This window comes from Dinoponera quadriceps, unplaced genomic scaffold, assembly GCF_001313825.1.
Source record: "Dinoponera quadriceps isolate SergipeBrazil2010 unplaced genomic scaffold, ASM131382v1 scaffold475, whole genome shotgun sequence".
In the NCBI taxonomy this organism is placed as follows: Eukaryota; Metazoa; Arthropoda; class Insecta; order Hymenoptera; family Formicidae; genus Dinoponera; species Dinoponera quadriceps.
Genome location: NW_014554738.1, coordinates 151,339 through 174,527, shown reverse-complemented (window position 1 = coordinate 174,527; position 23,189 = coordinate 151,339). Strand labels below are relative to the sequence as shown.

General features: G+C 45.1%; 3 protein-coding genes across 3 annotated transcripts; all 3 read left to right on the top strand.

The window, feature by feature from the left end:
* Positions 1-1,522: 1,522 nt before the first annotated feature.
* On the top strand, positions 1,523-16,316 carry LOC106741205 (NF-kappa-B inhibitor cactus-like). Its single transcript, XM_014612959.1, has 3 exons — positions 1,523-3,236; positions 6,628-6,980; positions 13,444-16,316. The coding sequence occupies exons 1-3, from the start codon at positions 2,581-2,583 to the stop codon at positions 13,851-13,853; spliced, it is 1,419 nt and encodes a 472-aa protein (XP_014468445.1). The 5' UTR covers positions 1,523-2,580; the 3' UTR covers positions 13,854-16,316.
* A 1,986-nt stretch (positions 16,317-18,302) lies between these two features.
* LOC106741204 (stress-induced-phosphoprotein 1) lies at positions 18,303-21,015 on the top strand. Its single transcript, XM_014612958.1, has 4 exons — positions 18,303-18,487; positions 18,722-20,250; positions 20,489-20,565; positions 20,681-21,015. Exons 1-3 carry the CDS (start codon positions 18,479-18,481, stop codon positions 20,559-20,561), a joined length of 1,611 nt encoding a protein of 536 aa, XP_014468444.1. The 5' UTR covers positions 18,303-18,478; the 3' UTR covers positions 20,562-20,565; positions 20,681-21,015.
* Positions 21,016-22,224: 1,209 nt separating this feature from the next.
* On the top strand, positions 22,225-23,079 carry LOC106741224 (cytochrome c oxidase subunit NDUFA4). Its single transcript, XM_014613003.1, has 3 exons — positions 22,225-22,418; positions 22,507-22,653; positions 22,769-23,079. The coding sequence occupies exons 1-3, from the start codon at positions 22,368-22,370 to the stop codon at positions 22,823-22,825; spliced, it is 255 nt and encodes an 84-aa protein (XP_014468489.1). The 5' UTR covers positions 22,225-22,367; the 3' UTR covers positions 22,826-23,079.
* The last annotated feature ends 110 nt before the right edge of the window (positions 23,080-23,189 follow it).

Sequence of the window (23,189 nt, the reverse complement as noted above, 5' to 3'; positions counted from 1 at the left end):
CCCCTAAAAAGCCTTTGATGCGGTGAAGAAGGAAAATGGTAACGGCTGAGTATTCCATGCAATGCGACTGGTGATATTTTCACCTGAAAATATTCATTGGGAAATTTCATTAACTCTTTTATTATCCAGTCGCTGTTTAATACGATAAGCTTAATAGCTCCATGAAATATATGCTCCGAATGTTATCTGAATTGTGATCCTCACCGAGCGTTCTTGCACAATCTGGGGATTTCTCGGATCGGCCGCGAACAGATAACGGTATCGTCGCGATCACCGAGTGACAAAAAATAACCGAATCAAGATGAGGCTCGGGCGAAAAAAAGGCGACATATTGAATAACGGATATTGATCTTTTTTAGAGAGGAACACCACACGTTCGAGCTACGAAGCGTTCCAAGTACACGAGCGACGCAAAATAAAGGATGTTTCTGGGATCTATCGCGGATGAAAGTCGACGGATCCGTCGGGGCACTGTAGATTCCTGAGATGTTTCAGAGATATACTAGAAATAGGCGTTAGAAATTCCGTCGTTACGCGATACCCTCCCTGAGTGGGTATATTCGTCGATAAGAGTCCCTCATACGTGTATTCACGCATGCAAACATCCGTCTGTTGTGTTACGATCGGAGTGACGCGATAATAGTGCTCGCTCGCGCGAAATCGCCATGAAGGAAAGACCGAGTGCGGTGACATGTTTCCTACGTGGAAAATATTGCTATACAAAAGCTTACGTCGTTAGCGATGCGTTAGCAATGACGAACTTGTGCGTTATTTCTCGCGCAATTCCCCTCTCCCTCCTCGAAAAAAAATGCCATGGGGGATTTCATCGGGACATGCAGCTTTCTAATGAAAGTCCGCGAAAGCTCCGGGTAACTCCGTTCAAGTTGGATCACGTATTCCTGCACATTGTAGACAGACTGAGCGTGAACGGAGATTTATCTCGGCGTCTTTCTGGTTTTCTCTCCTTAACTCGCTCATTTCCGCGATGAAACCCTGGCTGCGTTCGCTTTGGGCGCGTTATGGACGTCGTTCTATCTCCCTTTGGTAACGGAGAATAAATAAATAGAATATATAACGTTCATAGCGCGTAAGAGCGCTCTAGCGCAATCTTTGTAAAAAGTGAAAGATACAGAACAAAGAGCGAGACAGTGAGAGAGAGAGAGAGAGAGAGAGAAAGAGTACATATAGCGCAGCGTATATTTCCATTACCGAACGTTACCGTCGAATGTCTGAGGCGTTCAACCATATCTGATTTCTCCAATAAGCAATCATCATGTTGATCTTTCGATTGCACATGACCTGTCGAACGTCGGTCCGAGATCAACGGACTCGGTGCATCAAACAGGAGGCTTCCTTCGCGACCTCGAAATCGCCTATCTGTGCAGCGCGCTGCGTCGTCGCGTATTATTGTGTGTCAGCCACACACACAGTCGCGCAGTATAGCTACGTAGTTAGCTGGCCCTGCCCGAGGTCGATGGGTTTTCCCACTTGCCTCGATGCGCTCGCGCTCCTGTGTGCGCGCAGCGGCATTCGTGTACGAACCGTTGCCAGAAATCCCGTCTGCGCAGGCGTACGGTGACGCGTTCTCCGTCATGCGTTGCCCGCTACTACTTGCTCGCTCGTCGTTTAGTTCGTCCCGAGAAACGATAGCGTTCGGTACGTTCGCGCTCGGTGCAGCGGTAGGATCGCGCGCGCGCACAAAAACAGCAGAGCGAACGACGCGAGAGCGTGTGTCACACAACGACGTTGTCGCGAAACGAAGAAAAAACGTGTCTCCCTCTCTCTCTCTTCTGTCTTGCGTTTTCTCACGGTCGAACCGATTGCAGCAGTGTGTAATCCGCTCTGCTTACCACCTCGTCCCATCGTGCAGTGCAGTGAACGAGTGAAACTCGTAGTAGCAGTGGGAGAGGAACGGCTCGAAACATGCGAGAAACACGAAGCGGAAAGAGAGACGACAGATAGGCAAGTAGAGAGAGAGAGAGAGAGAGAGTCTTGGGCACAGCTGTTCCGCGGCAGGGAAGGAAAGGAATCGGACGAATATAGGCGTCGTTGAAACGAGCGAACGAACAAACAGACGAACGGGGAAAAACGTCGAAGCCCGAGTCGATTGTGCACCCATAAATAGTCGATCAAGCGTGCGTTCCAGAGAGAGAGAGAGAGGATCACGTCACGATCGCACGTAACGACGCGACACCACGCGATTCACGAAGAGTCACCGTCGCCGAGGCATCCCGAGGATCGATGAAACCAGCGAATGTAGTGCAGCGAGCGGCAACGCGACGTGAGGCGAACTTGGGGAAGATACAAACGCAAGCTTACCAGAAGCGGTAGACGATATACGGAAAGAGGGAGAGAGAGAGAGAGAGAGGAAGAAGAACGCGCAGAACTTCCCGGAGCGTGTCGACCGTTAGATCGCACTTTCGAGTGTCACGTCGTGCTGCTTCGCCAACAGCAGTACACCACCACCGTTCCTCGCACAGCATCGTCACGCTCGCTATTGTAGCTTCACCGGTGGATGTCATCGAGCGATCCAATCGAAGGAAGAAACGACCGTCATCATCGGACACTCGGCGGAAAAAGATGTGGCATCCCTCGAAGCGAAGCACCCAGCAGATGGAGGAAGAGCAAGCTCCGGGAGCGTTGACGACAAGGGAGGACGAGAAGCGCTGGCGGCGCGACAGCACCGACGACAAGTCGATAACAACGGCAAATAGCAGCAACGTCGACTCCGGCTTCTTGTCGAGCGGCAATCTGCAAACCAGTGGCGAGATCTGCGACTCGGGGTTGCTTTCGCGGGGCGATCGCGAGGGGGACGGGCCGAGAGCGGAGATCGAGAAGAGAGAGCGAGCAGGTGTAACGACGACGGTGTCCTCGTCGTCATCTTCGGTCGCGACTACGATAGCCGAGCCAATGAGGGTTGACAGCGGCCTCATCGTGGACCTCGGCCTCAGCGAGAGCCTCAGCCAGCTCTCCCTCAAACAGGTCGCCTTAAATTCGCTGACCGGCAGTCGTGCCGGCGTCCAAGCGAAATCGAACCTCGAGCCGAACATCGAACTGGTGCCCGTGCGGCCGGACCCGTCCTCGGACTATGACATCCGTAGCGACGTTGACGTCGAGCCGCAACAGCAGCAGCAACTGCGAGACGGCAGCTGCGACCATGTCGTCGCGCAGGAGCGACGACGCGCCAACGAAGAGCCGTGGGAGCTCTACTACACGCAGGACGACGACGGAGACACGTGAGTGCGCCTTCACCTCGTTCAATTCTTCATTCCAGGTCCTTATTTTCTCTCGCCACGGCGAAAACGCCAATTTTATCGACGAAATTCCCGCAACACCGTTGGATCGAGTCTTTTTGATTCAGCAGCAACATCGTTACTGAAACAATGTACGATGTATTATTCTCCGTAATTTCTTTTCTGCTGTTGAGTCAAGAAAATTTACTCCAATTGCTGGAAATTCCATTGACGCAATAAGGATTTTCTGTTTCCGATGCGGAATCCCGCGGATCGCGTGGGAATCTCGAGAGGTTTTGAATTCGTCGGACGATCCGCCGTTTGAGACGCGGGTCGCGAGTTGTGGTATATTCAATCGTTATGATGTGCAACACGCGACATGCGTGCGGAAAATCCTACCAGCGTAGTTCCATTCGTTCGGCACAGTGACATCGAAATTTTCCAATTATGTCGGCACATTATGTTCGAATATTCGCGCATCGTGACTGTTGATCGTTCTGTGATTCGACAACGATTTCATTTCAAGCGAATTTTTTTATTTAAGATGAAGACACGTATTCTTCGAAACGTCTAATAATTGTACTTATTGATCGACACACTGCTCGAACTCATTTATCCGGAAATAAATGGTCTTCGCTGGTGCAGAGTTTCCATGAACTTCATCTAACTCGGCTTGGATCTGCGAGGCCGTTAATTTTTTTCAGATAAAAGTATTTTACGACACGGAACTCGGAGAAATCGTACTGGCTTATCAAACTATTTTTCAAGTCTTTCTTGCGAATGTACTTAGCTTTATGTAGAGCTGGATTTTGCAAATTAAGGCTCTAAAAATTCGTAATAAACGTAAGTACGGTTTTGTGCTGTACTCCAAGTCGTACTACACACGTCGCGGCATTTGAAGTGCAGAACGAGTCTGTATTTTCACTTATTATAAATTGTCAGAACCTTAATTGCAAAATCCGGCTCTATAGAGTTCTGAAGTACGTTCGTAAGAAAGGCTCCAAAAATAGTTTAATGAGCAAATATGATTTTTCGCCGGGTTAAAACATGGGAAAGTGCGCAGATACGACGAGAAATATAGTCCAGCGACATTTTTGTACAATCGATATTTGCCTCCTGCCCGACCTTAATGATATAATGATACAGGCTACTTGATGTTTCGTGCACTCTTATTTGAAAAACAGCGTTGCTGACACCAGTTCTGGAATAGAAAATGCTTCAGTGCCACACTTCTTGAATTGGTGCGGGAATAGAAAACAAACCTTACCGATATTCGTCGTTAGGTACAACAGCTGTGTCATATACTTGTAGATTAGACCGCACTGAACAAAAAAGTCCCGTACCATTTTGCAAATAATACACAAGTTTTCGAATTATCAATTAAGGAAAAATCAATACACGGTCATTTTCAACAATTGATAATTCGAAATTTTACGTGTTGTTTGCAAAATAATAGAGAACTCTTTACGAAGTTTGTCGATCTGAGACACCCTGTGTATATATATATATCGTACGTGTGAAGAGTAACGATTGTATTCGTTACCCAAAGATGTAACTGCGTTACCGTTACAAGTAATAAAATATAACGTCGATATGAAATGGTTATTGGAAAGAAAGGTAACTTATAATTGCGTTATTTTCCAATCATGTAACATATGTATATCGTTAGGAAATTATAGGACAAGCCATCGTGCTGAGTCGACGATCTCGTGTTAATGCGATCGCTATGACGTGTGTACTCGTCAGCAACGCTCTCGTAATCACGCGGTCACCGCGGGTCCAGGGATTGGCTGTTGTGCGATATACATACGTTAATTGCGCGCGATCCTCAACGGGAATACTACGCGATGTATTTAATTAGGAATGGACGTCATCCAATCGACGTTGTCGCGATCGAAAAGAATCACGGAGTCACGGAGAATCGTGAATAGACAAGCCTCCGGAAAATGATTCAGAAGTATTTGATAATTCAGGATTCGGGTAAAATATCACGAAAAATGTCGCTACATCTGCTAAAGCTTCGCACGCGAAAAGCGAGAAGTTTCGTTTTCCAACGCGTATTGTGTAAAAATGAGATTTCTCATTTCCCATTACCGATGCATAAATTGAAGAAGATGGGATGGGGAACGTTTCGCTTCTGCACGCTTCAAAATTTCCCGTGAATTTATATCAGTTCTTTGGATCTCGGGAATTTATCGTGCGAACTTGCACTCCCCGCACGTCGGTGAATGCAAAGCCTTGGGCGAACAGTCATCTTTAATCTCGTCTCATTAGAGACGAGCTGCATCTTTTTTCTCTCTCCTTTTTTCCACGTGCGCGGTACGAGTGCGTCGATTTAAGCGAATATTGTTATGCGTCATGTCAACGTTGATGTTCGCGTAAATAGCGTAGGTTATACATACACGTATTACATGCATTGAACGCGCTCGGCGGAGCTCGTTGACCGGCTGAATGAAACGAGTTTCATCCTTGATAAGGATCGTCTTTGGTGGAATTCCGCGGAACAAAAACGATAAATTGTACAGCGGTGACGCGCGCTGGGATTTTCACGGGAGGGAGACGTGTCGTTCACTCGCATCGGTGATGCGAAGGGAAATTTCAACGTTACAAAACGCGGGAAACTTCCGCGATGAACCGAGAAACCGTCAGTACGCGACAATAAATGTCACATCGGTGATTTTATATTCATCGGCTTTCTCGAGAAGTTGTGCGTGGGACTCGGGTTTTTTAAAGAAACGTTGAGAAATCACACGGTACGTACTTTCCAAAGATTCATTGCTTTTCTCGCGACATGATATGTTTTCGAACTCGATCTCGAACACATATATATCGCGTGAAGCCGATTGAATCGAATCTAGAACGCAACACACAATGGCGAAACATTGAACCCTGCTCGAGGAAAAGAAAAACCGCGACTTGGGAATTTTATTATTGCGAAAACTCGTTTATCGTTGCCGCGGTTAATTATGCGAAGTTACGTAACAAAGAGTAGTAACTCAACGACAAATGAAATTCAGATAGAACGTTTTCACGTGACACGGTATATTGCGTGGCGAATTAACGTCACCGATCTCATTTGTAAACATACACGTCAAATGAAATGACAGTTCTCTAACGATATCAAGGCGAAAGGTCAATAAGGTGAATGACGTCACACGTTTTATTTATTAATAAAACCGCAACGATGGTGCCTCTTGTTGGCATTTCGATGAATGGCTTCGAGAAATTATTAGCACTGGGCAGCGATGAATCTTCCCATTTGTTAACTCAAATTTATACGAATTTGGATACGAATTTGAATGATGCTTAAGATCGGCACGAACCGACGAGACGTATCGCGAGATTGCTTTCCAGAGCTACCGATTCTTACGTAACACTTCCATCTGCTTCGCAGGCAATTGCATATCGCGATCGTGCAGGGCTTTGTGGAGGCCACGTTCAGTTTAATCAAGATGGCGCCTCACCCCTGCCTGTTGAACATCCTGAACGACGACTGCCAGTCTCCCCTGCACCTGGCGGTACTCGCCCACCAACCGACGATTATACGACGCCTGATCCTGGCCGGCGCGGACCCGTCCCTGAGGAATTTCCGCGGCAACACGGCCCTTCATCTCGCCTGCGCCACTGGAGACGTCGCCTGCGCCAAGGCGCTCACGGACCCATTGTCTTCGATAGAGAGGAACGAGCTGATGCCTGGTGAGAAGGTGCCGGCTCTACCCCAGAATTTGGAGCAACGTAATTACAGCGGTGAGTGCTCGCTAAATATCGGTCGATCATTTGGAAAAAAACTCAGTCTACGTCGAAAAATAGGTCTCGTGTAACCGAGCAGGTGCCAGCGGGTTGAAACGACCGAGTGGAAATCTCCTATCCTTGGAAATCTTTCTATCCTTGCAACCGAGTTTTCCGTTCAACGGAAGAGCAACAACTGAGCGGCAAATTACCGAGTAGAAACTTCCTGCGAGCATTTTTTCGCTCCCATTGTTCCCTGTTCTTCCTAGGCAAGGAAAACTTCACTTGCACCAACGGAGTTGTTTCTCTCCCGTGTACGAATATTGCACGGGAAAAAGTTTGGTTCGTCTGATTTTCTATTGTCTAAGGACCAGACGAAAGCTCGATTGGAAGATTCCTGTAGAGATTTCTATCCAGTCAATTGCCTTCGGTTATCTTTTAATCGGGTTTTAATGAACGTTCACAAGAATATTCTCAATCGTTGTAACAAGGATGTCATTTCTTGCTAGTAAATTTTCATCTGGCTCCTATTCAATTGTAGGAACTAACTTTTCTTCTCTCTCTCTCTCTCTCTCTCTCTCTCTCTCGAATTTTACGCGGCGATTTTTCCTTGCGGTTGCGTAAAGATAATGATTTAAGAAGTTTGCGGTATTACATACCGCCGTTAACGCAGAGAAAAGACTATCCGCGTCCGCGACGATGGAGAAACACAAAGGACGGCTCCGTCCGAGCGATACAGCCCCGAGGTGGCGGGAAATCCTAACTGCTTTTATCGCGTATAGAACAAGTCATGTGCGAGGCTCGCACCGCTCGGATGATGATACTGCCGTGGCCGTGAAACCCGTGCGTAGCCTGTACGGGTTTCTTATGATTTCATCGAGAATCACATGTTTTTCTATGTTTACGCATGGAAGTCCCATTGGATCTGGCTCGTCGCGTCAGGAATAATATTCCTTTCCAATGATGATCGAGACGAAATATATGTTAATTCATTCGAGAGGTATAACTTAAATACCCGCAGCATTGAAGTTTTATACGACTGTTATACTGAGAGAGAGAGAGAGATGTGTACGGGGAGGTCTCCGTATTTTCGCGGATCCGTCGTTTTATCACGAGCTCCTTAGGGGGGAACGGAAGGGGGAATGCGATTTGCATATGTGATAGACACTTCGTCGCCTCTCAAGAGCGCCCAATTTCAAACCGTGATAAATCGACGGGCTCATCGATTTGACTCCGAATCGAAATATCGAACCTTGAATTCTACATCACACACGATAGAAGCTGAGATACTATCTAAGATAGCAAAATACATTCAATTTCAAGTCTTATAATATAATTTATTCTTGTTTTGACTTTGACGATATCTTAAGTTTCCATTTTCGCTGTTTTTGCGTCAGAATAAGTTGTCCGAGGTAACATTAAAATTAAACGATCTGTAGAATTAAAGATTCAGAAGTTAATAAATGTCAGTGTCTTTAAAGTAGATATTTATTTTAGTCCATAGGCTATTTAAGTGGGCGTGAATTATCTCTACAAGCGTCCGAGCAGCATACAATTTTCGACCTGGGATGATCCTCCCCGACTCGCCATTTTCAATCGCAAGCTATTTACTCGATTTCAGATTTACGGTGTCGATAATAACGCGACTGCTCGATTGCTATCTGATACGGATCTACTTGTCGGCGAAACGTCGACTGCTCTCGTGTCCGGGGAATCCCTGCGTTACCATGACGAAAATCCGCATAGATAAAGCGTAACATAATACCGCGGCCTCGCCGTAAGAAATTTCATGAATAAGTGTCGATAAGGCCCCCGACTTCGGCGAATACGTCGGGAGGAATGCCTCCAGGCACGTCACTCCGCGATAATAAGTCGAAGGTTTCCAGAAAAAGAACACACGGGAGGACACGAGTCGCGATGTGTGACAAACAGACACTGACGTTTCGCGTTCTCTTCACCTCCATCTCTTGTTGCACGAGAGTTTATTTATCACCTGCGGACATCATTTTTCTTACACGAAAAAATTTACAGATAACCGGTATATCTACGCAAAAACGAATTCCTCTGTCAAGACGGAAGTGTCCATGTAGTCGACATCTGTTGCTAATCATATAACACGTGTACAAAATATATGCAGATAAATCTTTTGGCAACATTGAAGAAAAGGTGCAATTTTTATTAGCTGTTCGGGGAAACGTTCAATAGGGAATACAGGATAATAAAGGATATAAATACTCGTATATTTATTTATACCGCACGATAATCTGGACATGCGGATTAAAACAAAAAGTTGAAATAATTAAGATTCGAACTCGCAATACGCGTCGTGGTAGCTAAGTGCCTTGCACATCTAAATTACTCTACTAAGAAATTTTTCGTGTAACAATTATCCTACTTACAAAAAAGTACAAAAAAAAACTTGAACAAAGTTTTATCGAAAAATTGTAACTAAGAGAAACACAAGAGGAGGACTTGAAGTGGAAACGTGCTTTTTGGACGAGAATAGACTTTTTCACGTTTCTGCTCCTAGTAAAAAATTACGTGTCGCCATCTGGAGTAACGCAAATTCTTTGAGTCGGATTATTACTCAGGATATTTGTTAATTTTGGAAAACTCGTTTTCAACACTCAGCTGTTGACTGATACACTCTTTAATTATAATATTTTTACTTCATATTTTCCGGCAAACTGTGCCCCACAGAGGACACAGAGGCGTTCTTGCCTGCGGATGTTTCAAAGAAATGATAATTTTCTTGAAAAGAGTTCCGACCGCAGTTTAGTCACGAAGCCTCCATCGTCAGCCTTTCTTCTTTCCTCTCTTTCTCTCTCTCTCTCTCTCTCTTCTCTCTTTTCAATCAAGATTTTACCGGGTCTTTTTCACTTGATCTCAGTCTCATGTAGAGATTTCTTTTCCCTACTTATTATCGGATTCCGATAAAATTTCCCCAAGTAAGAAAAACTAAAAGGATTCAGACCCCTGCCCCCCTTTTTTTTAACGTAGAACCTGATTTTGAAAAATTATTAAATAAATTTACTATTAATAGGAAATTTTGATCAGTTCCTTGCAATGAATACCTACGTTTGTATACGATAGTAAATATACGGTTATTCAAATTAATCCCAATCGATAAATTCGATTAGATTCCTTTAAGTTTTCTTGACCGGTATACTTTTTACAAATTAGACGGTTTCCTAAAATTTTTAATAAGAAAATTTCAATTGTATAATAATTAAATTCGCTCAACTGATGAGACTTCAGTCAATCTCTCCCGTGAATTTTGTCTCGTTGTCTCGTTCTGAAACACTCGCGATACCAATCGTTAAAATTCACTTCTGAACGTTTACGGTATGTCGAATGAGAGCTCATTAAATTTTAACGACATACTAGTTAATTACACGTTTCATATTAATAGTAGCGAAACGGAATCCTTTTACGCGTGCGTGCCTGCGTTCTTTCTTTGGAGGCTGCGGTGTGGAACGTGGAGAATCGCTTTGACGGTTGCCATTCGTCGCCAAATCGTTCGCGGACTTTTTAAAAGTCTTGGAAATCCCGCATAGCGTCATCGGCGTATATTCCGCCGCAAGCTCCGCTCATGGCGGCGATGCCGAGAGCGCGCGCGGATAACGCACGCACGGGCGTGAACATGCGGCGACTGTCGTTGTGCGAACGTATGGCGTAACCGACCGTTCTAGATCGTATCCGATTATCAATTGATATAATCGACGAAAACGCCGAAAACGAGGAATCATAAGAGGATCTATGATGACATTGAAGTTGAAACACCGTCCCCCCCCTCCCCCTCTTCTCACCGTTAGATAACTTGCGCGACGGATCACAGACGGATTGATGAGTAACGAAATAATTTCGTGGTATCGTTTCCGCGACCGCGAGAAGCAACTGATTCATTCGGAATAATCACGTACCGAAATCAGCGTTGTTTCCCTTGGGAACGGAAATTTTGTCGAGATTGTATAATCAGAAACGCGATTAATTAAAGTGAAATAAATGCTGATATTGGAAAGTACGAGTCTTCGATTCGAGTTTCCAAGTCGATATCGGAATACGTAATTGTGAAGCGAAGCTGTCGTTTTCTCTCGCGAAGATAATTTTTGTCGATTGACTTGAAACGAGACGGACGTAGTGATAGAAGAAGAAGAAATACACGAGCGTTATTTGTTAACAAAGCTGCAAATCATCATCGTCGATATCGACTAGAATTTTGGGCGAAGTTACCGTTTTTCCACGAAAATAATTTTTCAGCCATGTCGTTGGAGACTACGCGTGTTTATTAGCCGTATTGCTTGTGTATTCTAAGCATCTGTGGAGAGTAATTTCATCTTTCTTAATTTTGCATCGTTCACGGAAATTAAAAAAAAGAAAAACGGTCAATGTCTACCTGAGACGCGCGCCCGTTTTGTCGCGTCAGTGAAAGCGCATGGAGCTTTTGTCGAAGAGAGTACTTCGACACGTGAGGAATACCGCGTGTGTGCATGTGTGTGTGTCATATTCGATATGCAAAAGACGTCACGTGTACCCGATAGGTCATGTCAATTTGATCATGCCGTATGCATGAACGGAAAAGAACACTAGAAATTCGCGCGCGATTCTGTACCGATAATTTCTTATATTGAGAGAAAAATAAGTCAATATATATATATATATATTGGTATAAGTGAATATGTTATTAGTACTGAGTAAATGTTTCTCATTCTTTAGATATTTTTTCTCTCAATTTCGATTTTTCAGGGCTGACACTAAATTTATTATGACTTAATTATAATTTATTCTACTACAATTATTAATTACCACGAAATTATTTCATTACTCATCGATCCGTCTGTAATCCGTTACGGGGGGAGGAGGGGCGTGTTTGTGATCCAATGTCATCATAGATCCTCGTATGATTCCTCGTTTTCCGTGTCGATTATATCAATTGTTAATTGTCCACGATCTAGGATCATTGGTTGTGCCATTAATTACTAATAATTACCTGCTATAATGATTATTGATAATTTAATCTAATATAAGGATGATAATTAATCTGATATGCTGGACTTTCACGGTATGTAAATGCACTTAATTTCGCTTCCGGGTTATAGTGTCACGTTCTTCATGAACTTGTCTTTAGCCAAGGATAATAATTCAAGGTCTTCAAAAATGACAATTAATACTCATAAGGATAATCTGAAAGAAAAAAAAGAAATGTTTCACGTGCACGAGGGTGAGAGTCTTGCGCGTGCGTGCGTGCGTTACATCATGGCGCGACGCATGTGGCATCGCGTCGCAGTGCGTCGCGCCGCGAGGAGGAGCGCGAGCACAGATGTTTTTGATACTTAAAAATACCTGGCAGAACTATTTGCGTGCCGAGATATTCTCGCCTCGGCTCGCGTCGGGAAATCCCACAGCGGCGCCGACATTAGTGTGGCTTTCACGTCGGACTTTCACCCTGAAAAAAAATCGATCCTCCTCCGCGAGATTGATCGCCGCGCCTATTCGTGACGTTATTACTCCCAATTTATGCGCCTCATCGATCTCGTATCACGCTTTCTGCTTTCGACACGCGACAGGCGCTCTCCAAGTATCGAACGGAGAGAGAGAGAGAGAGAGAGAGAGAGAGGGGGAGGGAGAAGGTGAAGGAAGAGGCGAAAGATTCGAGGAAATATAATTCGTCGTGTCCGAGAGTGCGGTACGCATATCCGATCTGCACGCACACCGCGCAGACACGACGTCGCATTACGTACGACGCGGGCGAAATTCCGCCAATGCGACCGCCGTCGCGGGAAACGCGGCGCGGCGGTTAATTTTAGCAGTTACTTTTGATCGGCGCGAGCCTAGTTTGGACCGCGGGACGCCGGCCAAACCTCCGACGACAATGATTCACCGTGTCTTCCTAGTTCTATCTATATCTTAACGTCGAGGCATGTGACTACGCGCATCATTCCGAAACGTATATATACGCAAACAAGAAAAAAAAACAATTCCTATGCAGTGCAACTGAATGTTCTCTTGCTTGGGGGAAACCAGACGGAAATCGATTCGATTGCGGGAACAGAAAGACTCCCGTTGTAGCAGCTTTCTACTTAGTCGGTTGCTTACAATTATCTCGGTCGAGTTTCGATAGTGAATATTCACGCGAGAATGTTCTCGCAGTCGCGATAACAGAGGTATCGTTTCTTGTCACGGAGCTTCTATCTAATTCCTATTCGGTCGCAGGTAACTGACATTTTTCTCCCGTGTATTAATTAGCCGTTCCGGAGTTTCTGGCGGGCTCTGTATGTGTTTACGTACATCTCTATGCAGCGGTTCCCCCCTCCCGCTGATGGATAACAGGGTACTCCGATTGAATTCGTTAAGAATCGAGTGAGAGAAAGAGAGAGAGAATTTCACGTTAGAGTCGAGGCGACTCATTGGACTCATCGTAGAATCATCACGCGAGTGTTTTCGTGGTTCGCTCATCGCCCGACGATTCTTTTGATTTCAGGCGAGATGTGTTTGCACATGGCCGCGGCGAACGGACAGGTAGACCTGGTGCGCCTTCTCCTGCGTCTCGGCGCTGACCTCGAGGCGAGGGAGGCGTTGGCAGGTAGGACAGCCTTTCATATCGCCGTGGAACGCGGCTGTCGATCGGTGGTCGCTTTTCTGCTCCACGAATGCCGGCCTTGCTTGGACGCCCAGACATACGCCGGTATGACGGCTTATCAGCTGGCGCTGTGCTTCGACGACACCCAGCTCGCCCGTGAACTGGTGCGGCTCGGCGCGTCGCCGCAGCCCCTGCCGGAATCCTCGGACTCGGAGAGCGAGGACGAGGATACGTCATCGTTGGACGTGTCGCCGCCGAATTACTTGCCCGCGATAGTCAATATGCAGAACACGGTCGGAGTCAAGGTCTAAAATGTGTGTTGTCGTCGTGTTGTCTACCGGGGAAACTTTCTTCCTCCGGGTGGAGTCGAAACGGAGTGATGGGGGGGGGGGATAGCAAGCAAGTAAAATATATAATGTATAACATTTAATGCGCACACAAATGCTCATCTTCTTATAACGCGACGCGAATATATCGGAAGGCGAACGAGATCTATTTGGTCTTTTGAAGCGATAGTTATCCGAATGTGTTAACAGCTTGAAATTTCATCGTGTACTGAAGACGCGGAGAGTTACGATAACCCCGACGAGGGCAATTTTATTCCGAGCGAACGGACTTCGCGGAGACGTCGCGAGTGATGGGATCGCGCAGTCGTCAAGCCGGGATGAATTCCGAATTTATTTCGCCGCAGTCGCGCGCAATTGAAGCGAATTGGAGCCAGATAAGAGGTCACAAGTTCACGCTTGCCGCGATAACGGCCTTCGTTAAATATAACGCGTGAATACAAAGCTAAATCTAAAGCCTGACACGGGCGTGCAATCTTTGTGTACTGAATGAATTGAATATAAGCGACCAATCGGGAAGATAAAAATGGATTCTGCGAGATTAATTCCGATACATCTGTGTGAATACGCGTCTTTAATTGATGAAGTGTTATTATTGCTGCGCGGTCAGGCATTGTTATATGCTTCTTCTTTGATTTTCTTTTTTTCCCTTGAACCGGCAACGAATTTTGCGAAGAAGATAAAACGAACGATAAACGATCGTACAGGGGTGAATAATAAGGGGCGTGGTAGATTTAGAAGATCTCAAAGACGAAATCACGTGTGCGACTATTCGAATACTCGACTATGAACGAAGCGACGACACGCAGACACGATATAATCGAAGGAAAGCCTATACTTTTCTTTATAAGACTCCTTGCGGCGGATATATATATATATATATATATATATATATATATATATATATATATATATATATATATAACACACAGACGCAGATATGCAAAATTTCGAGAAAATGCTGAATTATAGTACAAGTGAAGATTCTTGAGAAACGATAGTGTGTAAGTCTCAAGACCGATCCATCCATTTTGCGACGTGGATCCCTTTAGCTCTGATCTTGCGAAGTGTCGAAATTTATCTGAGGCGTATTATTCGTCGAAGTAACTTATTAAGAAGGACTCTTCCTTACCTTTGGGTGAGGACTATATATACATCGCTTGAATGGAAATTCGCGATTCTCTCGTCACTTAATTTATGAACTCACTAATTTTAGAATTCCAAACGTCCGACGACGGAACTCGTAGCCCGTCATCGAGACGTGTCACGATGCTACTGTTCCCTTCATCCTTCTATGGATTGTTCTTTCATACGATGAGTGATGAACACCTAGACATTCGAGAGAGTCTCCGTGCGCGAATGACAGGTTCGAGCGTGTTGAATCGAGGTTCAGTTGCCGAGACGTCCGACGATAATAGGTGGAGACGCGACGAACGTCGAAGCGATGAAACTTTCAGCGAGAGGAGAACAACGACTCCGACGCGAGTTCGGTCGGAGAGAATCGAAGGAGAAAGAAAGGAAGGAAAGGAAAAAGTGCGATAAAGTTCTCGGCGGACTTGTCGGTGGTGAAGAGGATGCGAGAGTAACACGGAATAACTTGCGAACTCGGTTGTCGCAACGCGGTGTGTTCTACAGAGGTGTAAATATAAGGGAATGCGTGTCTGATCTGCGTTTGACGATGTGCGAATGTGAACCTGCAAGAAGCGTGTGTGATTGTTGTCCCATACAAATTGTAGCTCGTAGCTGGACGCGAAGTCGCCACGTCGAACGAAATACGTTTCGTTAGGTCGGATAAAGACGAAGTAATCAAACACATTCTTACACGTGCGACTTATAGTTTATTGTATATATGTATTTATATATATATATATATATACTTATATATGTATTTTCGACATCACCTCCGGATGATTTGTATGCTTTGGGCGTTTCCGCTGTGCGGATTTGATGGGGTGAGAAACAGAGAAGAGTGGAGGTTTGCAAGAAATATCGACGTTTCGGAGACGCACCTTGGTATTCTGGGGTTAAAGGGCGCGCGCAGCGAAATATATTATATATATATTATATATATTTTTCAACCTAGAATACGAATTCTTTACTACGATCCTGCGCTCATTTCTCCGTCTGTTGCTGCCATCCGATATTCACCGCCGCTAAATAGGCAATCGCGCGGTCGGCCATTTTCCATTGCTGGTCGCGTCGAAACCGAGTCACGCGGTGCTGATCACTCGTCTATTTTCGTCGATAACTCGACATTTTATATATTCAGTGGTTTGTTACGAAATGATATCGACCGATATTTCTCAGCTTAATGCGTTGTGTACGTCTCGTTTCGTCGGACACCCTGTGTATATTTTCAAAACATAAATTCCCGCACAGAGCGGAAATGTCGAAAATACATTATAAATATACATATCGCGATATCCTCAGGATGACCCTTATGCTTTGGGCGTTTCTGCTGTGCGGATTGGAAATTGATGGGGTGAGGAACAGAGAGAAGAGTGGAGGTTTGCAAGAAATATCGACGTTTCGGAGATGCACGTTGGTATTCTGGGGGTTAAAGGGCGCGCGCAGCGAAAGGGATCCAAAACGTGATGGACGTTAAAACAGGATCAGTGTTCATTGCGCGANCACACACACACACACACACACACACACACACACACACACACACACACACACACACACACACACACACACACACACACACACACACACACACACACACACACACACACACACACACACACACACACACACACACACACACACACACACACACACACACACACACACCACTATTCATCCTTGTGTACATACTCATCTTCCGTTAGATTAATAAAAAAAGATACGTATCATTCTCTTCATGGTGTATTATTAACGACAGCGGATATCATTAATTGTAATACACATATAAAGGCTATAATTATTTTTAATACAAAAAAACGTGTTGCAAGATCTCTCAGCTTCAGTTCGGAGCTGCATTTGCTGCGGGTGCTCCTTTTATTTCTCCCATCCGACCGCAACGTCATCCCCGACGTCGTTATTTACGGCGCAAAAAAAAAAAGAAGAAATTACACGGACTCGATCGGCACCTGTGGTCAACACACGTTCTCACGAGGAAACCTGGAAATTCCCACGTCGCACAAACAGGAGATACAAGTTTCGAGGAAAGAACTGCCTCGTATCGTTGTGCGTGTTATTATTGCGCGTTATAAAAATTATACGCCAAGGAATAATAACGTGAGAGCGCAAAGATCACTTTTTGTTCGATATTCAGGAATTGATACATTCGTTGTAATTTGTCGGGGGATTTAGGTTTGAACACATCGTTGTCCCTCGTTATTTCGAAAGGACCGGATAGAATAAATCTCCGTGGTTTATCGGGGATTACAGGAGAAATACTGATAAAGCGACGGTTTAAATTCAAAGCGGTAAAGGTAAAAATGTAGAGCAAAGACCGGTGCGGTTATTTCGAGTGTTTGCAGCGGTGTAACGGTTTAGGCATTCTGAGAAGCTCGCGCGGGCTTCTTCCTTTTTCAGCTCAGCACGGTCTCGACAGAGAGGGATAAAGAGGAGAACGAGAGATAGAGAGAAAGAGAGAGAGAAAGAGCGAACACGCGGTTAGTTTCGAGGTATATTTGAAGATAGGAGAAACGGGACTTTCGTCTGAGCGAGTCCGATACGTAAGTGCCGACGGGATAATTATAGCATCATGGTGTTGAGCCGGAATGTTGGTTCTCTCCTGAGAGAGGAAGACAGAGAGAGAGAGAGAGAGAGACGCATCTCCGCCCGAAAAAAGATTTTTTTTAGACCGTGGATAAGCAATCTTCTCCGAATGACAGGTTTTCAAATAAGACCTTCACGAGGCGTGGCGAATTTTTCTTCAATTTTTCAAAATTTTAGTATTTACTTTTAACGTTGTATAATGAAGAAATTGTGAACAATTTTATACTGTTTATCTTTTAACTTGTATGCCGAGATGAATGAATTCGGTGACCAGCATTGTCGTTCTTCAACCTCGAATCATATCGTATTTAAACAATGTGCGCGCGCGCCTTCACCCGTACAGCGCAGAATACTCAAAAGACGTGAAAACGTATGAAACATCTCTCTAGGATGTCTTCTGAACAGTCACGCTGTCTGGGTAAAGAGCACTTTTACGGCACAGTCAAAAGACGTCTTAGGGATTTAAAGAAAGAAATACGCACCGCTACGAAATGGTTTTTTCGCGATAAAACGAACGATCGTCGAATTGAAAGAAAATGATTGTCGGTAATATCGGCAGTATTCTATCATCGTCCGCTGTTTTACTGGCTCGGCTGTTTACCGACGTCCGAGATTGAAGTCCTACTTGACCGGAGTGAGCGAAGCACGCGATTGCTCGATGAACAACGGGAGGCGCTGCGGGCGGCGATTTCCAGAGCCTTCTGCGAAATTCTGCGTCGAGCTGCGCCGCCGGCACACGTCCAGAAGTTTCGGTGTGTGGAATCACGCGAGTCATCCACGCGCATTTGCTTTCCGGTGAACGGACGTGAACGTTGCTTTCGAGGTGTAGAGAGAGAGAGACATATATAACCACGACGCACGTAATGGATCAGGTAAAGCACCCGCTCCTGCGAGAGTCGGCTAAATGCGGCAAAGGGACGCGATATCGCGCGTGCGTCCTCGACCATGCGCTTCCTCGGCTAGCGCGCCGATAACTTTATCCGCGAGGTCTGTCCCCTTGTTGTATGAATCCGTTGGTAGATTATATATCATTCCTGTGTTTTTCCTGTGCCGATAGTCGTCTCGACTTTCAATTTTCTCGTCGTCATCATATGTCGTTCGCGCAGGTAACGTCATTGAAAGTACGAGGAAACGCTGCTTTACAAGAGGGCAAGTTCGACGAGGCCGTCAAGTGTTACACAGAAGCGATCGCTTTGGACAGCAACAATCATGTGCTCTACAGCAATCGGTCGGCAGCGTACGCCAAGGCCGAGAAGTACAAGCAGGCCTTGGAGGATGCGGAAAAAACGGTCGGTCTGAAACCGGACTGGGGAAAGGGTTACTCGCGCAAGGGCAGCGCCCTTGCTTATCTGGGTAGGTACGATGAGTCGATCGCCGCTTACGAGAAGGGTCTCCAGTTGGAGCCGAACAACGCGCAGCTCGGGAACGGCCTGTCCGAGGTCAGGGCCCAGAGAACGGCGGCTGCCTCGAATCCGTTCAATTCGCCGGATGTTCTCGTTAAATTGTCGAACGATCCCAGGACGAAGGGCTACCTGGCCGATCCTGATTACATAAAACTGTTGCAAGAACTGCGGAGCAATCCGCAAAGCCTCGGGACTAAGCTCCAGGACACCAGAGTGCTCACGACTCTGAGTGTGCTGTTAGGGATGAGCAGCGACATGGAGGAGGCGATGGAGACTGAGCCGACAATGCCGGAGCCGGCGAAATCAAAGCCGGAGAAGAAGGAGGAGGAGAGCCTGCCGGCGGAGAAGAGGAAGGCCCTCGAGGAGAAAAATCTCGGTAACGTTGCGTACAAGAAGAAAAACTTCGACGAGGCGCTGCAGCACTACAACACGTCCGTGGAGTTGGACCCGACGGAGATCATTTACCTGCTGAATATAGCGGCGGTGTATTTCGAGCAGAAGGAGTACCAGAAATGCATCGGCCAGTGCGAGAAGGCGATCGAGATCGGCCGTGAGAACAGAGCGGATTTCAAGCTGATAGCCAAGGCGTTCACCAGGATCGGTCACGCTTACAAGAAGATGGAGAACTGGAAGCAAGCGAAGGTGTATTACGAGAAGTCCATGTCGGAGCATCGAACACCGGAGATCAAGACCTTGCTCTCGGACATAGACAAAATCATCAAGGAGGAGGAGAGGAAGGCGTACATCGATCCGGTGAAGGCCGAGGAGGAGAAGGAGCTCGGTAATCAGAAGTACAAAGATGGCGACTATCCCGCGGCGATAAAGCACTACTCGGAGGCGATCCGACGTAATCCGGACGACCCCAAGTATTACAGCAATCGGGCGGCCTGTTACACGAAGTTGGCCGCTTTCGATCTCGGGCTGAAGGACTGCGAGAAAGTCGTCGAGCTCGATCCGAAGTTCATCAAGGGCTGGATCAGGAAAGGGAAGATCTTGCAAGCTATGCAGCAGCAGGGCAAGGCGCTGACGGCGTATCAGAAGGCGTTGGAATTGGATCCGCAGAACAGCGAAGCACTGGACGGTTACCGCTCCTGTGCCGTGTCCGCCACTTCTAATCCCGAGGAAGTCAGGAAGAGAGCAATGGCGGACCCGGAGATACAAAGTATACTGCGAGACCCGGCGATGAGATTGATCCTAGAACAAATGCAGAGCGATCCACGGGCCCTGCAAGAGTGAGTACAGCGTGTCGAATAACTTCGTCTTCCCGGGAAGGAATGACCGATTTCAATTGATTTATTTATTACCCGGAAAAGGGATTGTTCGGGAAGAAATTCTATGATAATCGCGCCCTTTCGTTTCTACTTTATCTCAGATAATATAAGGAAGATCGAGAGAAATAATGTCCTTTCTAATGCAATATATTTGAATCATTCTGCGTCGAACATTAACAAGTCTTTTTCTCCTTTACAGCCACTTGAAGAATCCTGACATAGCGGCTAAGTTGCAAAAACTTTTAGAATCTGGTCTCATAGCTATTCACTGAAGACGTAAGGGGACGCATATTACATACATCGTAATTAGGAAAATACAACAACATTCTGTTATCATATAAACACACGCAAATTCCTTTAATGTCAAGGTAATAGCACTTGTGTATTCCAGATACATGCTAAACCATCATGGGATACTTATCGTCATACTGCTCTTGAAAAGGAAAAAAAATCTGTGTTCAAAATGTTATTTGAAGTAGAAGTTACGTTGTACACACGGATTCTTTCGATGCGGACGCAGTGGCCTTTAGTGTCATCGACGATCTTTCCATCGTGAATCTTGTCACAGTGATCATATATGTATACCGATACGTGCATACAACTCAATGCGTGAAGTTCTGAAAGTGTAAACAGGGATTTAAAAAGAGTGTGTAACCGGTGGAGCTGTGGACTCTTGTGTAATATTTACATAAAAAAAAAGAAAGAAAACTTACAATTAGATCCGTTGATAGCTGAGCTGATTACTACCTTTGACAGTTGACACGCAGTAACGCTATTGTATGTTTTTAGATAAAAACAGCATCAGAATAATTCAGATGATAATCCTTTAAGATAGATCGGATTTTTGTGAAATTATTTCTGTATATGAGACAAACGCTAGTTTACATTTTACCAATCGTCTAGCTTTTATATAGTACTGACCTTAGTTCTGACACGACGAGTAATGGAGTCAGGTTGAAACGAAAAGCAAATAAACACGAGGAATGCTTATGGAATAAACTTTTTAAACTAAACTCTTTCGAGAATACTATTCCCCCTCGTTTACTTGATTTACGCTTAACTACGCTCAACGACGAGAAGAGGAATATGACACATAATTATGTGAATACGAAGTCTGACTTACCGTTTGACAACGTTCGGATGATTCATTACTCAAGAATATTTCGAATTTGACCCGCTAATATACAACACTTTGAAATACAGGCTACGTTCCAATAACACCATTTGCAGCGCTACCAGTACTCACATTAAATAAAGGAATGCACCGTTTATCAAGAACGTATCAGAATGTGGGTTGAAAATTGAGATTGAATTGAGATTTGACCAATCGGTGTGGAATTCACTAGATTTCACTAAACGTGAGTTCAACGAGCTTTACACCGATTAGCTGAATTAAATTCAATCTTAATCCCCAATCGGTAGTCTGATGCGGACTTAACTGTAGGAATATAAGGATGGAACGTAAACAGAGTTTATGGATAAGGGGGATGAAGCTCATTTGAGAGATGAGATATCTCCAAAACTGTGCCTGGATTTGATTGGTTGAATTCATGCGTAGTGCCGCCAATTATAAATAAAGTATTAAGAACATGAACGCCCCCTAAGGCCAAGTACAATAGGTGTAATAAGCCTTACGCATAAGAAATCGACTAATCATAACCGATTATTTCCAATAATTCGATTATGATTGGTCAAATTTTTTAAGCTCAAGACTTACCATATCTAGGGTGCGTTCAGGGAGACGTTATTTAGCTCTACCGTGTCAATCTATCTTTATTACACTTTATAAGTACAAGGATAAAATGACGCGCTAAATAACGTCTACCTGAACGCACTCCTGGTAGACTCAGCTTAATGCAATACGATCTTTAGGTTCCCACCGTGCGGTGCGCAGTTTTCACCCTTCCCCTCACTCACGGTGCGGTGCTTCGAGAGAAGTGTTTTGTCGCACGGATAATCATCGATCCGAATTTTTCAAAGCGTATCGGACTTTCGTTCGTTTCATCTGCTTTACCCAAGGACGCGAACTTGCATTCTTTTCTTTCAGCCAGCACGATCCCCCGAACGACAAAGTCAAAATGCTGAAGATGCAGGGATTGTCCGCGAGTAGTATAAAAAAGAACCCTTCTGTGAGCACTCGCCAATTTTTTGGATCATTGTATGAATACGCAAGCACCACCATCGGCCTTCAACGGTCTTCTCTGTTTTCTATTCCAGCTGCTGCCGCTGTATGCTTGCATAGGAGCGGGAGGACTACTTGCGTTGTGGTATACGTTGCGCCTGGCGATACGCAGTCCCGACGTCTCATGGTTGAATAAAAAAGAGGCCGAGCCCTGGAACTACTACAAGGACAAACAATACAAGGTAAGTAAAGGTGATTCAAGTGATTGCGACCATAAGTGTCTCGAGTAACTTCCAAGTGAATGTTACAGAGCGAGCTCTCATGGAATATTCACGATGTTCCTTTTTTGTTTCACAGTTACTATCGCCAGCCAGGGATTACAGCAAAGAGAAGAGCCCAACACCCGAATATTGAGTACTGTACCGTGTAAACTAGTATTGTCGTAGGAATAAATTGTTAATATTACTTCCTTCGAGCGAATGATGAATATTAAACTTCGGATCGTTCTTGCGGTCGAATAACAGCAAGAGTACAGAAGTCTTAAACTACTTCTGGAAGGATATTATATCAACTGTCAAATGTATATTAGATAATTTTGAATGGAAGTTTCAGATTAAAAAAAAAGCTACATGTATTGTGTAATTAGTGCTAATATATATATATATATATATATATAGAAAGAGAGTAACCTTGGTCTTTCTTTGTAAGTTTCTCGTTCTGTTGAGACAACTTCTTGAGTCACTATATATTAGTAGCGATGCGAAAAGTTATTCCATCT

Bases quoted from the DNA above. Each gene is read 5' to 3' on its own strand.
- LOC106741205 (XM_014612959.1), top strand. From the start codon at position 2,581: ATGTGGCATCCCTCGAAGCGAAGCACCCAGCAGATGGAGGAAGAGCAA. The intron at 3,237-6,627 runs GTGAGTGCGCCT...TCTGCTTCGCAG, and splicing joins CAGGACGACGACGGAGACAC to GCAATTGCATATCGCGATCG. The intron at 6,981-13,443 runs GTGAGTGCTCGC...TTTTGATTTCAG, and splicing joins GGAGCAACGTAATTACAGCG to GCGAGATGTGTTTGCACATG.
- LOC106741204 (XM_014612958.1), top strand. The intron at 20,251-20,488 runs GTGAGTACAGCG...TCTCCTTTACAG, and splicing joins GATCCACGGGCCCTGCAAGA to CCACTTGAAGAATCCTGACA.
- LOC106741224 (XM_014613003.1), top strand. From the start codon at position 22,368: ATGCTGAAGATGCAGGGATTGTCCGCGAGTAGTATAAAAAAGAACCCT. The intron at 22,419-22,506 runs GTGAGCACTCGC...TTTCTATTCCAG, and splicing joins GTATAAAAAAGAACCCTTCT to CTGCTGCCGCTGTATGCTTG. The intron at 22,654-22,768 runs GTAAGTAAAGGT...TTTGTTTCACAG, and splicing joins ACAAGGACAAACAATACAAG to TTACTATCGCCAGCCAGGGA.